The sequence below is a fragment of the Octopus bimaculoides genome, chromosome 3 (assembly GCF_001194135.2).
Source record: "Octopus bimaculoides isolate UCB-OBI-ISO-001 chromosome 3, ASM119413v2, whole genome shotgun sequence".
In the NCBI taxonomy this organism is placed as follows: domain Eukaryota; kingdom Metazoa; phylum Mollusca; class Cephalopoda; order Octopoda; family Octopodidae; genus Octopus; species Octopus bimaculoides.
This window is the reverse complement of record NC_068983.1, coordinates 115,648,568-115,664,631: the sequence shown is the minus strand read 5'-3', so window position 1 is coordinate 115,664,631 and position 16,064 is coordinate 115,648,568. Positions and strand designations below refer to the sequence as shown.

Below are 16,064 nucleotides of genomic sequence, written 5' to 3'. Positions count from 1 at the left end.
AGACCAGAACTAACCAGCCAGAATATTCCGTACCAGGTAACACAGGTCCCAGCATCGACGCTCAACTACAGCTCTGCTCCTTGACCACAACTTCCTGCGTATGAACATTCTATTCTCTGTGTGTAACTTTAATACGAACTGGTTTTTCTCTACAGACACTTTTACTATGTTCTGTGTTTTCTCTCACACACACACTTGTGCACTCATATATTTTCTTTCCTTTCAAAAAAACCCAAAAAATCAGACTTTTACATCGCGTGATTCCAGTTTCCTGGACAGTTGTCATCACGGTTGTTTTGTCATTGTCAATTCTTTTGTACATTGCATGCATGTATCTCACAATTGTACATCACTTTCTTTGATTTTTCTTTATATATATTTGTGCCACATCTTGTGGGTGTTTTCGGTAGCCATCTTGCCTCAGGCGCCACTCCAAATTTCTATTTTCGTGCTTTCAGCACTCGAGGGGAGCCATGTAGTGATGCCTTTATAGCAAACGACATTTCCGGAGTTTTTATCCACCCATGCGCAGGGACTAGTTCTGGAAGGAATACAGGAAGAGTCTCATGCGCATGCGTAGTCATCGATATCCAAACGTTCCCGCTTCTTTCACTCTCTTTCACCCTGGCCGGTGAAGAGCCTAGACGTCGTAGCAGCCACTCTCCAACAATCCAACTCTGGAGCTACACAAATAACCATGCAACTTCATTGACGACGTCTCAGTAACCAAAGGGCGAAGTGCTGCCGAATTCTATTGTAATAAATATTGTTGTGTTGATAGTTCAGAATCTGCGTTCCGTTGTTTCTTCAAGAAATTTAATGTACAGAAGCGGAGTACACCTAATGGTGTATAACCACTTCTCTACAGGCATAATTGTGTGGTAAAAAGCTTGCTTCCAACCACATGGTTCCGGGTTTAGTCTCACCGTGTGGTACCTTGGGAAAGTGTCTTCTACAAAAGCCTCAGGCAAACCTTGTGAGTGGATTTGGTAGACAGAAACTGAGAGAAGCCTGTCATATGTATGTATGTATGTATGTATGTACATACATATGTATGTTCAGTTTTATTTCAAGATTTCTTGCAAATAGAGAAAGAGTCAGTTTCTAACCTAGATTCAAGGCTCCTTCGTTGGAATTTCAACATCAGTAACAACATATTTTTGTTTGCATGTATGTATGAATGTATATGTGTAGATTTGTATGTTTTGCTTTATGTATGTATTCTCATGCATGTAGCTGCATATATAGACATGCTCATATATATTTCAATGATAAACTTCTGAAAAGTTTTACAGATTTTTACAGTTCCAGTAATGGACTGGATCTGTAGTCTTCGAATCAGTTCTCTCCTTTCTGGTTTTGAGAAGCCTAATTTCTCAAGATTGGTATTTAGGTAGTGTGTTACATACCCAAGGCCCCAATAATTACAGGTATAAACCTGAACTTGTAATCTGGATAGAGTAACTGCAGATTTCTCAATAGTTCAGCATAGGTATTCTCTTTTTCACTGATCTTTAGCTTTATGTTAGCATCTGCTGGGCAGCTAATTTCCACAAGTGTGCACAGTTTCTCTTCTCTATCCCAAATCATTATATCAGGTCTGTTGTGCTTACATTTTATAAAAGTCTTCACAGGTACATTCCACCAGTATTCCTTTTTATTATGAGTGGCTTGGCTTCTATCATACTGTGAGTTTTTATTTCTTTGTCCTCAGGGTTATCTTTCTGACGGATTTCATTATAGAGTGACCTAGTTACAACATCATGTCTCATCAGTAGAAAATACCGTGAAGAAGACATTTTCGGACAACTCCTCATGATGTGGGTGACATCTTCGGTTTTAACTCCACAAACCTGCATCGGTTGTCACATTTTACTACTTTCCCTGCATCTCTGTCCCTTTTGTGCATCAGGTGCTTGGTTGATATTTGCTGTTCCTGGATTGCAAATGCATACCCTTCAAAATAGGGGTGGGGGTTAGTAATGCAGCTATTGGTCCATGATAAACTACTCTGATGATCGATGTTACTATCATCTCAGAGCTTTCAAGTAACATATCCATGCATAGTCTTCTACTCATATAGGCTCATCCTTTCATCTGATGATACATTGCAGCAGTCATGTGACTTCTTTGGGCATGTATTCTAGGTTATCAGACACAGAATGTTGCTCAAGGAGCAACCTTCCAAGTCTTATGATGTTATCAGCCTCATGTATGCAAACTTGGTCAAGGGGTGCGTTTCGACACTTGGTGGATCTGACCTGTTGGCTGTATGTTCTCTATTCATTGCATAAGAGAAACAATTATAAAAAAAAGGTCAATAGTGAAAATGATTATGATATAGTTCTAATCTTTCAACTACTTTCTTTTTTACTTAACTCTATTTTCCCCCTTCATTGACAAATATGTGATCACTGTCATTCCTAGCATTACTTCTGTTCATGTCACTTATAGATTTAATTTTCCTTTATCTATTTTTCTACGCTGACAAACACTGGAAAGGCCTGTATTTACATGTGCCACAATCTTGTCTCTCACCTATAATGATCAATGTTCTAATTTTTTTTTATCTAACCTTTACCACAAGCATCTCCTTCGATATCTCACAGCACTGTATATACAGCCTGTCATCTCTACTGATAATACATCAACAACTTTGATGCCAAAGCCCCTTAAATTAATTTGTTCATGCTAAGTCACATAACCAAAACAATCCAAGTTTGTAATATAAAAATGAGAAAAATGTCATGCATGTAAGGCAGTTTCAGTTTGTCAAATAAAGACACTAATTAGAAAGGAAAAAATAAAATCTCAGAAAACTAATGATGTTTTTCATCAGAAAAAAAAAGTTATTTGCATTCATAAAATAAGATGTGCTGTGCAGAAGAGCAGTAAACACAATGCCTTATCTCACCTCTTTGTATGGTATACAAACTTATCAATAATCATAAAGTTTCTTAATTCAAAATTTTTTAGTTACTTACCTGAGCATAGTGGACATTGATTCAGCAAAAATATTACTGGACAAACTGAGCCACTTGGTGTGAAGCAGAGTATGAATTGGTAAATTTATTGGTCTGAAAAGCAGATAAAAATTTAGTATTAAAACAAAAATGATAACAAAGGAGATTGAAATGCTTTAGCATCAGATTAAATAGTTAATTCTAAAAGTAAATATATACGAACCTATAATCAACTGCACAATTCCAGAGATGAACATGTAGTTGAGTAAGGATCTTGGGTTGAACATAACCATTTATGGGAAAGTCAGCTACATTTAAAAAGTCCAGTGCCTAGTTTTAATAAATACAGATTTTCAATCAATATTAAATACAATAGCAAAAAACGATTTATAAATACTTTATAAAGCGCAATATGAGTTTAGATGTGTCAGCTTTCTAACAAAAAATAAAGATTGTCAAAATATAATAATGGCGCAAAATGAACAGCTGTCAAAGTTTACCATATACCTTACTACAAATTTCATACTTGACGACCTAATAATATCTCAAACAGATGTATTAAGTGAATATTTACATAATAGATATTTTTGTTAGATTTAAAAAAAAAACTTTGCATATTTAACTATTTGAGCTATAACAGTTGCTCATGGAACTGTATGTAGCAGTACTTTAAGAAACTAATGTATATGTAAGCTGAATTGTAAAAATACTGAACAAATAAGCTGTAGTGCAAAAGTATATTCAAATTGTTTTTTGTTTTTTCAAACATATACAATTACATAAATTCATTAAAAGAAATCATATAATTATATTTGAAGAGTTATTACAATTATTATACCTGAGAAAACCAACTCTCCTCTGATGGTGTCATTCTGTGTTTCAATGTGGCACCTTGAACACCAATAGCAATAGTGAATTCCTAGATATAATAAAAGTGGAGATATTTCACTTTAATATATAAATTGAACCCAAATTATACATTTTTTTATTGTCTAAAAAGCTTAAGAAAGAGGATCTTAAACACAGCATGTTTTGTGTACAATACAGTCCCATTAGAATTTTAGGAATTTTAATAATTACCTCTGGTGTTTACTTTCATCTTCTCATACACAGTAATATAAATCCTCAGTCTATATATATTATTTGGTATAATGATAAACCCCACTACATCTACATTATTAAGCATATTAATAAATCTACTAAATGTATGTATTATCCTGTATACAGTAAATCCTCAATACATCTACATTACCAGATATGATCATTCTTTCTACTTAAGCACAAGACCTAACATTTGGCGGGAGAGAACTTGTTGATAGCATCAACCCCAGTATTCAACCGGTACATATTTTATCAATCCTGAAAGGACGAAAGGCAAAGTTGACCGTGGTGGAATTTCAATACAGAAAACAAAGCAAAAAGAAATACTGCTAAGCATTTTGTTTGGTGAGCTAATAATTCTGCCAGCTCACAACCTTATTACCAGATATAATAATAAATCCACTGTATTATAAAACCTGATAGTAAATTCTCAATATACTCGTATTATCAGGTATGATAATAAATCCTCGATATATGTGTATCCTGGTTTCAGAATAGGCACATCACATTCTGGCATGACATAAAGACAACTAAAAGAATTGGAACAGGAAAAGCATCTGGTTGTAAAAAATTACTTCTAAAAAATTGTCCAACTCATGCCAGCATGGAAAAGCAGATGTAAAATAACAAGTATAATATTAAATTCTCAATACTTCTGTATTATTTGCTGTGATATTAAATTCTTTGTATATCTATATCATTAGGTACAATAATAAAAATACTTTGCATATCCAAATTTCCCATGCTATTTTTTCATCAACTAAATTTCTCCAAAGTCCAACTGATTACATATTCTTCTGCTAATTCTTAGTTCCATCAAATTTTAACTGTTTGCAGAGTGCAGTATGGTTAAATGCAGATACTATTTAAATAAAGCACTATTTCATAAATGTTCCAATTTATACTCTTTTCTAATCCCTACAACATATGCATTGATATCCTATTAAGCATCATGCAACATATTTAAAAACAAGGTTATGGAAGTTTACCTGAGAAATTGAAATTATCATTAAAAATTCTGTACACCAATCTTTCAGAAACTTTATGTATAAATACCAATGAAGTCATTCTATTCAATATGTTTGTTTAGGTAAAATGAATTTCAATAAATCCTAAATATAATGAGTTTTCTTCTCATCAACTATATCACCAAAACTAGAGTCCTGTTATATACAACTGGAAGGGAAATTCCAATAGGAATTTCTTCAAGAATGTTTTATACAATATTAAGAAACAGAACCAAATTTAATGATTAAATGTCTAAATGTCTCAGGTGAGATAGTGTCGATATAATTATAATTTTCTGGGCTATTAATAATCTTTAGACTGTATATTTACAATATTTATAATTATACTGCATTTGAATAAGTTTTGATTTCTAATCATTAAGTGCCTTATTTACATTATTTACATTTGACGGATATTCGTCCTCATCTTGTTTGTTGTTAACACAACGTTTTGGCTGATATACCCTCCAGCCTTCGTCAGGTGTCTTGAGGAAATTTCGAACCTGGGTTCTCATTCCTATCGATGTTACTATTATTATTATTATTATATTATATTATTATTATTATTACTATTATTAATCAGGTCGCTGCTGTGAATCGAACTCGGAACCTTGGGGTTAGTAGCCCGTGCTCTTAACCACTACGCCATATGCCCGTGGGCAATTATGGTGTAATTTTTAAGGCTTATAAATCTATTATTTTTCTATCCTTCCTCAATACCGGTTCCCATATGCTATTCATATCTGCACTCGGTCTGCTTAGGAGGTTGTTGTGTCCTAGCATATGACGAAGGCTGGAGGGTATATCAGCCGAAACGTTGTGTTAACAACAAACAAGATGAGGACGAATATCCGTCAAATGTAAATAATGTAAATAATTCCTCATCTCTTAAATATAGAACTGAAGTGCCTTATTGTTGAATATGCAAATAGTTTCAGATCAGGCCAGAACTAGAAAGCTTTATTTTTAAAAAGAGACTAGTAATGACTTTATATTAGAAAGAAAGGGTTACCACCACAAGTCTAAGTTGGGACTATGTAAGCAAAATAAATATTGCAACTAAACTGATCTTCATGGGTTTAGATAGGCTTTCCAGTTTAAATGATCGACCAAACAGCCTAGAATAAGTATAAAGTGGTTGAGTGTTCCATAGATACTTACACCTTTAGCCATAGAAAAAATCAGAGTGATATTATGCTGACAAAGCCAGACTTTTTTAATTACATTAACAGGCCATCCACTGAGTTTCTTAACTACCATCAATTCCAGTTTTCCTCACAAGACTTGGATCAACCTATATAGCTATAGTAAAAGACATTTGACTAAGATGCCTTGCAGAGAAATCAATTCTAAAATATCATGACTGCAAACTAAACTTCTTTAACACTTGGCCATATCTGTATCTATGTGGACTTATTTAGGAATAAAACACCTGATGTTGACTGAAGGTCAAACCAACTGAAACTTAGTGTTGAGAAAATATGGTAAATATATAGCGTAAAAATGAAAATTATAATAGTACAAATCGAAGTGAATGTTATAAATGATATCCTCACAACTGCATTCCTTTCAAAGAAGGTGTTTATTTTAAATTTTGTAAGGGTAAAAACCCCTACTTTGGTCAGGAATGACCATGGGATTGCACCTGGAAAGTTCCCCTCCAAGGCACAAGTCCGGGCAAGGTTGTTTATGGAAAACCAGCAGTCGTCCATGCATACCAGCCTCCCCTGTCCATGCCATTGGTGTTATCCAAGAATAAGGCAAAGGCTGATACAGCTTGGCACCAGTGAAGTTGCAACTCATTTATACAGCTGAGGAAACTGAAGCAACATGAAATAAAGTGTCTTGCTCAAGAATACAACACACAGCCTGGTCCGGAAATTGAACTCACTACCGCATGATTGTGAGTCCAACACTCTAACCAGAGTCATGCACCTTCACATTTAAAATTTTGTATATTGTAGATAATGGTAACTTAGATAATGTATTCTATGGCAGGAGACTGTAAAACAAAATATGAGACAGATGAAAAATGGAAAACAGAAATAAATCATACCTTCATTGCTGGGTAATTAAAGGTATCCATCTTGTTATCTAATTTCACTTTGACAGCAATAGACAACATATCAAGAGAATCAGGACCACATCCAACAGGACGACTGCTTTTGTCAAAAGTAAATTCTGATTTATAGATAGTAGGTAGGAGATCTGCTACACTAGATGGCTTCTTTTCAGTAGATGATGTCATTTGAGGACTTGTACTCATAAACTGAGATAGGTTACTTTCTACAGGAGCTGGAATAGAAAACATTTGTATAAATTGGGAGAAGAGTTTGTTTGCAAAGACAGAATAATAACAGTTAAACATAAGGTTGTATATATTTATTATCAAAGAATGAGAGAGATTTCATTTCCTTTATCAAACATTTTGTTGCTGCAACCCAAATGATTTTTGCAAAACTTTGCTCTCAGTCTATATTGTAAAAATTGTCTTTGTTTTCCTACTACTAACATAGAGCAGTGCTCTGTAACCGGTTTGCCGCAGCATGCTGGTGTGTCACAAAACGATGCTAGGTGTGCCGCTGTGTAAGATGAATATAACTTTTTTTCCTTATACTTTTAGTTATATTTTTGGTTCAGGTGTGCCACCGAATTTTGAAAAGAATGTAAGTCTTTTTAAAAGGATGCAAGTGAAAAAGGTTGTGGAACACTGGCATAGAGCATAAGGCCTGGTATTTGACAAAAGCTATTTTTATACATCTTTCATGTAATTTCATTGTCATATACTTCACTCCACTGTTCTTTACACGTTAAAATAAATCAATGTGGAACCTTTTAGAAAAGAATTTCTTTCCTGTTAAGTGAACATTTATAATATAAAGCTATCTATGTTAACATATATTAAGCAGAGTTACTTGGTAATTGCCAAGGATTTCTCATTCAATCAGGAATGCAACGTCTGTAATTTAATATGCTGGATCTCCATAAAAGGTTTTTTTGGGGGTTTTTTTCAGAGAGAAAAAGGCTGCACCAATGACCCTAGAATTTTTCAGGGGTTCTGAAATTGGTGGAAGGAAGAAGGAATTTCTCCTTAAATTGGAGACCAGGTCTGAATGCTTGCAACTGAGTGAACACTGTCAAAGGCACCAATGGTGTTGTTAAACAGGGCCACAGATCAAATCTACAATGTAAGAACCCAGAAGGCAAAGAACTGGATCAAGTACCAGAAGGCATTTCATCAAATGCACTAACAATTCTGCCAATCCACCACCCTGGACAGATATTTTACTGTCTTTATAAGCTTATTTATGGCACCCTCTACATATATCCACGTCCAATTCATTTTCTTTGAATTACAAAAATGCAATGATAATAATCCTACTCTTAAAAATGTCGCAGAAAGTATGTGCGTTCAAATTATCTCACACACAATCTAATCAATGGCATCAAGATTCACATGGCATATTGTCACAAAAGCTTTTCTAGAAAACATTCTTAGATTTGATAGAAACAATTTTTCAGAAATGTCATAGAAAAAGAAAATTGTTCTGACATCCTCATCATTTATTCAACCAAGACATTTCCATCAGTTTTATTTCTCCTACCAACACCAATAATATCATTGCAATATTTACCTTCCTTTCTATTGTCTTTAGCTCATCTTTCCATAATCTGCCAAGTCTCAGAAAACTTTTACCCAAAGTTTTTGTAAATTTACAGAAACCAGAATTATAGTCATCCTCAGCATTTACCCACAGTCAATGTAAACCTAAATTAGATTCTATTTTAATCTAACTTTTAAATCTCTCAGTTCTTTTGCCACAGCTATCTTTGCAACACTATGAAAATTTATTTAGCAATGTTTCACTTTCATAAAAGGAAGTTCTTCTTCCCATTCTTTTGAAATTGAAATCTCTGAATTTTCAGTTTGAAAATTTTAATCATTTTTAATAGCTTCTGGATTTCATTTTTGTTTTCAATATTTATTCAAAGTAATAGTCTTTTTTTTCGTTTTTGGATTTGGTTTGCAAGATTTTTTATGTGATTTCATGTGTTGAAGCATATTCTGTTGCATCTGGGGAGAGTCATTTTCTTATTGTGCCTTAAAATTTAACACACTCACTGTTAAAATTTCCACTTATTTCTTATTTTTATTTTTCTAAAATTTAACGGTGAGTGTGTTAAATTTTAAGGCACAATAAGAAAATGACTCTCCCCAGACACAACAGAAGTCTTTTTTTTCTTTCACTAAATCTGCTAAGTAGCAATTTAATGCAAGAATCAAGATTTTTCCAGCATAATGATAAGTTTTATACCAGGGCTTCAAAACAATGAAATTTTAAAGTAAACATCACATTAATTTTATAGGAATCTATATCTACTTACGGCTATGGAAAAGATCTATTTTGTTTGATTGGAAGCAAATAAATTGAAGGTCAGGGTCACTATTATAACTGACAACCATGAAAAGAATAGCATCCTTAGCAGTAATAGATAATTCACTGTTATAATTGGTTTCATTTGTCACATCTTGTGGAATCTGAAGATGAAATATAAAGTAAATAGAAGAGATATAAAATACATTAACATCATATTTCTAACAATAGGAACTTTTGCTGCTTATGTCTTAAAACACAGGTGACTGGGAAAAGTAGAAAACAGTTTACAACTGATGAAATACAAGGTAATTTACACACACTCAAGCAATTTAAGAAAAAATGCTAAACAGTATTGAAACTGAAATATTGATTTAAAATTTTGGCACAAGGCTAGCAATTTCATCGGCAGAATGTGATCGCAGAATGTGAAAATGGACAAAATGCTGTTGAGCATTTTACCTGGCATGCTAACGATTCTGCCTTGTATTGAAACTGAACTAGCAAATATACTAATGTACATAATGGCTAAAATTTAAAGATAAATATGTTTACACTGTTATTTACAGTTTGAAAATACCTAAAATCTTATAAATTTCATTGTGAAACAACTTCATAAATGAGATCAGTTCTTGTAATAGCTCACCTGTGAAGTGACATGGACTTTACATTTACTTATGTTCAACACTAATGACAGTTTACTCTGCAGCTGACGTTCTGTACTTTGTTTAGAATGAAAATTGCGCTGACCTAAAGAAGGAAAGCTGTTCATATTTTGACTTTCATCAGAATCACTCTCTGAGTCCATTGCTGTGGAAAAAGAAAGAGAAATTGGAATGTTTCATTCAGTTTGATATAGGAGTTCAGTAATATTTTGATAGTTAAATTAAATAGATATCACATGATCATAAAAAATATGTCCAAGAAAGCTTCAAAATGTAAATTCAATACCAAGCAATATTAGATAATATTCTCTAAAGTGTTCACTGTAAACTTTGGATTAGTATAATAAGCTAAAATATGAGTTTTGTATTAATATTTCATATACCTCTCCATTAATCATTACTTAGTTGTCTGGACATAAAATATATACAAGCTACTTTGATTCTTACAATGTATCCCATAAACTACATCAATGGCATTATTTTTTCAATTCTTATTAACCTCAAAGACTTTTCAGTTAAGATAAATAACGATAAACGTCGCCCTTTCAAAGCCTAGCCAGGCTCATGGGCCCGGTTTCCCGGTTTCTATGGCGTATATGTTCCCCCCAGCTGGACGGGACGCCAGTCCATCGCAGCATTACTCAAGAAACAGGAAGAAAGAATGAAAGTTGGGGCGAAAGAGTACAACAGGGGTTGCCACCATCCCCTGCCGGAGCCTCGTGGAGCTTAGGTGTTTTTGCTCAATAAACACTCACAACGCCCGGTCCAGGAATCGAAACCGCGATCCTCCGACCGCAAGTCCACTGCCCTAACCACTGGGCCATTGTACCTCCCAGTTAAGATAAGGTATATCATTAATTTATTATAATGTATTACAGATACTTATTTTATCACTACAAGTGATGAAGATATAAAATAAAATATAATTTTGTCAGGCAGTCATTGAAGTTGACATCAGAAATGGGAAGTACCAGACCAGACACCACTAAACATCTAACATGCTTTCTATCAAATGGTATCAGCTCCTTAAATATATATAATGGTAAGAAAGAAAAAAAATAATGGTGTGAAGCCTCAAGTCAAATACAAACAGGACATGTCTGGTATGTTATATGTGTGATTTTTTTCTTGAAAATTCAGTGGATACATTGTACTCTAGTACTGTTTGAGCCAGGTGAATCTTGGCTACACAACTAATATAACTATTAATAATATGTGAGGGTGTTTATAACTGAATCATGAATAACATCGTTTAAATATGACAGCCAGATAAAGTATTATGTTGTTACCTACCTGAAAATGAGTGAAAGATATAATAAAATGCTTGAAATGAATTTGAAAACTTTCTATTGACTCTAATTTAGTCTAATTACCTGAACCTTTGGTGCTTTTAGTTCACTCTGTTGCAAGCATTTGGACCAGGTCTCTGTATCTGGCAATAATTTGATATCTTGATATATTACTTGCTACTGTACATTCCTTAAAGTAGTACACCTAGAAGTGGTTCTGTAGATATAACAATAGATGACCCTGTCAGTAAGTCAGGAGGCTAATCTATTATCTAACAGGTCCATAAGCAGCCACTGACTTACAAGAATCAAAGCAGTGGTTATGAGCAACCCTTGCATTCTGGGATTTTTAGCCTTTCCAACCACTCATCACTTCTCTTTGATAATGTGAATAGTTGCGTAGCTCCTCCACAGCAGGAAACCTGTTCTGGCTCCTGAGTTGCTTTAATCCCTCATTCCATATCATAAAGTCACCTTCTGCTCTTCTGTAGGGTCACTCTGTTGAAAGTGATCTAAGTCTTGCAAGCTGCTTGGTAACCTCATTAATGCTGGAGCTATGCAAAAAGCATCCAGTACACACTGTAAAGTGTTTGGCATGAGGAAGGGCATCCAGTTGTAGAAACCATGCCAAAGCAAACACTGGAGCACAATGCAACTTCTGGATCCATTGGATCCTATCAAAGCTTCCAGCCCATGCCAGCATGGAGCATTGATGTTAACTGAAAATGTTGATGATATATATATATATATACACACACACACACATAGCTACTTTGCATACCAGAGTAAGCACATAAATGCGAAACAAGGTAATATGCTGCCTATATATATATATCACCATCATCATCACCATCATCATTTAACGTCCACTTTCCAGGCTAGCATGGGTTGGACGATTTGACTGAGGACTGGCGAACCAGATGGCTGCACCAGGCTCCAATCTGATCTGGCAGAGTTTCTACAGCTGGATGCCCTTCTTAACGCCAACCACTCTGAGAGAGTAGTGGGTGCTTTTACATGCCACCGGCACGAGGGCCAGTCTGGTGGTACTGGCAACAGCCATGCTCAAATGGTGTTTTTATGTGCCACCTGCACAAGAGTCAGTCCAACGGCGCTGGCAACGACCTCGCTTGAATGTTTTGTTCACATGCCACTGGCACAAATGCCATTAAGGTGACGGGACCCCACCGAAAGGATGAAAGGCAAAGTCAACCTCAGCGGAATTTGAACTCAGGCAGAAACATGTCCAAGATTGTTCTCATATCTTCTTATCTTTAAAAGCATGTGAATTGAACTTTGGAGAATTCTTGATTCTTGAGATCGTCTCTCCTTCTCATATGAGGCTGGTTTCAGCTGTCATTTGTTAACTGTGACACATCCTCAGGAGGTGAAGATTATTTTAATAAACCAAGAATTTGTTGTATGATGTTTGATATGCTTGCATTTGTATATATTGTTCATATACATCTCTTTGGCTACTTTAAGTTATCTATCTTAACTCGTTTTGTTTTATGTTTATACACACACACACACACACACACACACAATATGTTACAAGCCAATAAATGAGTTTTCATATGGTTGTTCAACTAGAAATCAGAAACCAAGTCTCCCTCAAAAACACACTATATTGTATTTATAGACAAAAATAAGGTGCACATTGGATAATATAGCCTGAGATAATCTATGACGAGAAAGAGAAGATTGTCACTGCTACAATGCCTTCTATTAGAGGTCTGCTGTTTAATCAGGGCATTCATTAAAAATAATATAGACTTACTACTGCTGCGTGGTTCTGACATATAGTCAGGATGAAGGTACTGCACTCTAAAAGTGTTATCTAGAGTTTGACCTGGCAATAAACTTTGCTCTTGGGTGGAAAGAGGAAATGGTGCTGTTGGTTCCCATAACAATAAGTCATTACTGATTCTGCAAAATACAAAAAAGAAGACATGAAAAATTGAAACATCATTTAAACATTGTATACACAAACATACAAAGAGAATAAGAATTTAGCACTTCTTTCTCTCTCTCTCTTCTTTCTATGAATAAATACATCTATATTCTCTCAGTCTCTGATTGTCACTTCATGTGTGTATATGTGCATATATGTACGTACACCCACACACACGTACATGCACAAAACATCATTATTCATATTTATTTTCTCCACTGAAATACTATCAAAGCATCTAATGCTCTTTTCCTTAGATTGGTATTTATAATGTCTCATATCTTTTAGAAATATGTTTCAGTCAACCTTATTTAAAGTACAAATATGCTCATCCCATCTGGAATATATCCTCACCTTCACCCATATACTAATCTGCACCCAGCAAAAGAAGACAAACCCCAACCCAGGCTTACACTTCTCCCAGTTATCCAAATTATCCCTGGTCTAGAAATAAAGAAGAACTTAAGTTGGTTCTATTCATTAGACTAATATTTATAAAGAAAAAATATACTGGCTCTATTCCTGAATGATTTTGGTATTTCATTGGCTTACAATAATTACAATACTTCTGAAGTGATCCAATCTGGATGCATCTAAGAAGATCCAGCAACCTATTGGGCCCATTTTATTTATATGTATATATATTTATATATTGCAATACAGAGGTCACTAAACAAAAGTTTTTTGGTTATTGCTAAAATCTAGCATATTAGGTATGCTATACTTTATGTTGCATTTAACTGTGAGTGGTGCAGAAATCAAGGCAGTCTACTATTCAGAATGTTTTAAGTAATCATTTGTAATCAATCCAAGTATCAATTTTTCAGATTCCACTAAACAGTCTAAGCTTGCGAAAGCAAATTTTGGTGCTTATATCTTTTGTACATCAAGAAGAAATATTTGGTAGCCCTGAAGTCTCCATTCAGATCCAAACCCTGTTTGTATTCAATTTCAACTGAAACAAAATATCTTTCAGAGACATAAATCTATATATCATACCTAAAAACACAATAAATACTTCAATTAACTTCCTTGAACGTAACCTTCACTAAGTAACTAGATGGCTTGATATAACATACTCAGCTCTAGAAAGACTGTACTGTCTTATTATCGACAAACCAAACAATATTTTAAATATCTAACACAATCCCAGTAATCTTTTGAACAATGTTTAAGTCTATTGACTTTACTGGCGAGAAAATATAAGTTGTAAGTTCATACTTTTTTCATGGAACATTAATAATGTAAATAAAATGAAATATCAACAACTTGTAATTAAAACTATGTCACAGAAGATTTAATTTCAATTTCATAGCACTTAATATTGAGTACACACACAATTCTCTTCAACGATATGTGTGTGTATGTGTGTGTGTCTCTCCACCTCTATCTACCTATTTGCCTGTCTGTTCTGTCTATCTATTTCCCTAACCTTACTAATGGCCTCTCTGTATAGGCCCTGTACAGCCCTTATTAACCATTCGTCAATCCCCAGTTTCCACATCACCCGTCAGATAAGGGATTAAGGGACCCTGTCAAAAGCTTTCTCCAAGTCCACAAAAGCTAAGTATAGGGATATCTATATATAGATGTGTATATATATATATATATATATATATATATATATTCTTTCTGATAGTTGACCCTGCTCAATATGTAGAAAATGCATAGGTAGAAACTCCATAAGATGTACCCAGTGCAAATTATGGACACATAAGAGGAGCAGTAATATGAGAGAAAGATTAACAGGGAAAACAGTCTTTGTGTGTGGCAGATGTACAGGTACAATAAACACTAGAAATGTAGAGAAAATAAACTCCATCAAATACAAGGAGGGGGGGATACCAAGAAGTAGTTGATAGCTTCCGTTATCTAGGTAACCAAGTCAGAAGCAGAGATGGATGCTCCAAGAGTGTAGCTGCTAGAACAAGAAGAGGCTGGGCAAAGTTCAGAGAGCTTCTACCTTTTTTTGGTATCTAAGGGCCTCTCCCTCAGAGTGAAAGGCAGATTGTATGATGCCTGTGTGTGAACAGCCATGGTACACGACAGTGAAACATGGGCTGTGACTGCTGAGGACATGCATAGGCTTGACAGATGATTGCAATCTCTCTGAGCTTCCCCATTGTCAGTGGTATTTCATCCATGACCTTTCAGTTGCAAATCTACATGATTTTGAAGCAGAAGTGACAGACAAAAGTCATAACTTCCACTGGATTCATTGCATCACTCTGTGAAATATGATCCTAATGAACCACCATAAGTCTATTCAGACATGAAACTGACTTGCAAGCCCTTTCAATCACTACACATGTTGAATCACCTGGTCAAGAAGAAAAGACACTGCATACAGTTGATCTTTCATGGGACTTCAGATGGTTGACATACGCAGCCTTGGAAAGGAGTACACAACCACTGTGTCTCACACCACCAGCATATGTTTTCCTTGAGGTTCCAATTAAAACCACTCTGAAGCCAGTGCTTTAAACTTTCATGCTCAAGGTGAACCACTTCAAAGATTTTGAAACCTTCTCTAAATGCTTCCTCCACTCAGCCCTTTCCAAAGCTAGTTCTTCTCAGTATTTTACATTGGTCTGCAGTTCTTTTAGATTGCCTTTTAGGCCAGTCTTTGTACTGTTTTTGTGGTTTGAGCTGAGGATGTACATGCATACAAACATACTAACATATACATATATATATATAAATATATAT

At 34.8% G+C, this 16,064-nt stretch overlaps 1 protein-coding gene across 1 annotated transcript in view; it reads right to left on the bottom strand.

Moving 5' to 3' along the window:
* LOC106870186 (autophagy-related protein 2 homolog B) overlaps positions 1–16,064 on the bottom strand; it is a 161,036-nt gene that overhangs the window by 40,738 nt on the left and 104,234 nt on the right. The window contains exons 20-26 of the mRNA XM_014916188.2: positions 13,182–13,330; positions 10,094–10,257; positions 9,458–9,611; positions 7,128–7,366; positions 3,802–3,882; positions 3,187–3,293; positions 2,985–3,077 (exon numbers count right to left, since the gene is read on the bottom strand). Coding sequence (XP_014771674.1) covers positions 2,985–3,077; positions 3,187–3,293; positions 3,802–3,882; positions 7,128–7,366; positions 9,458–9,611; positions 10,094–10,257; positions 13,182–13,330 — 987 coding nt within the window. The remainder of the gene's footprint in view (positions 1–2,984; positions 3,078–3,186; positions 3,294–3,801; positions 3,883–7,127; positions 7,367–9,457; positions 9,612–10,093; positions 10,258–13,181; positions 13,331–16,064) is intronic.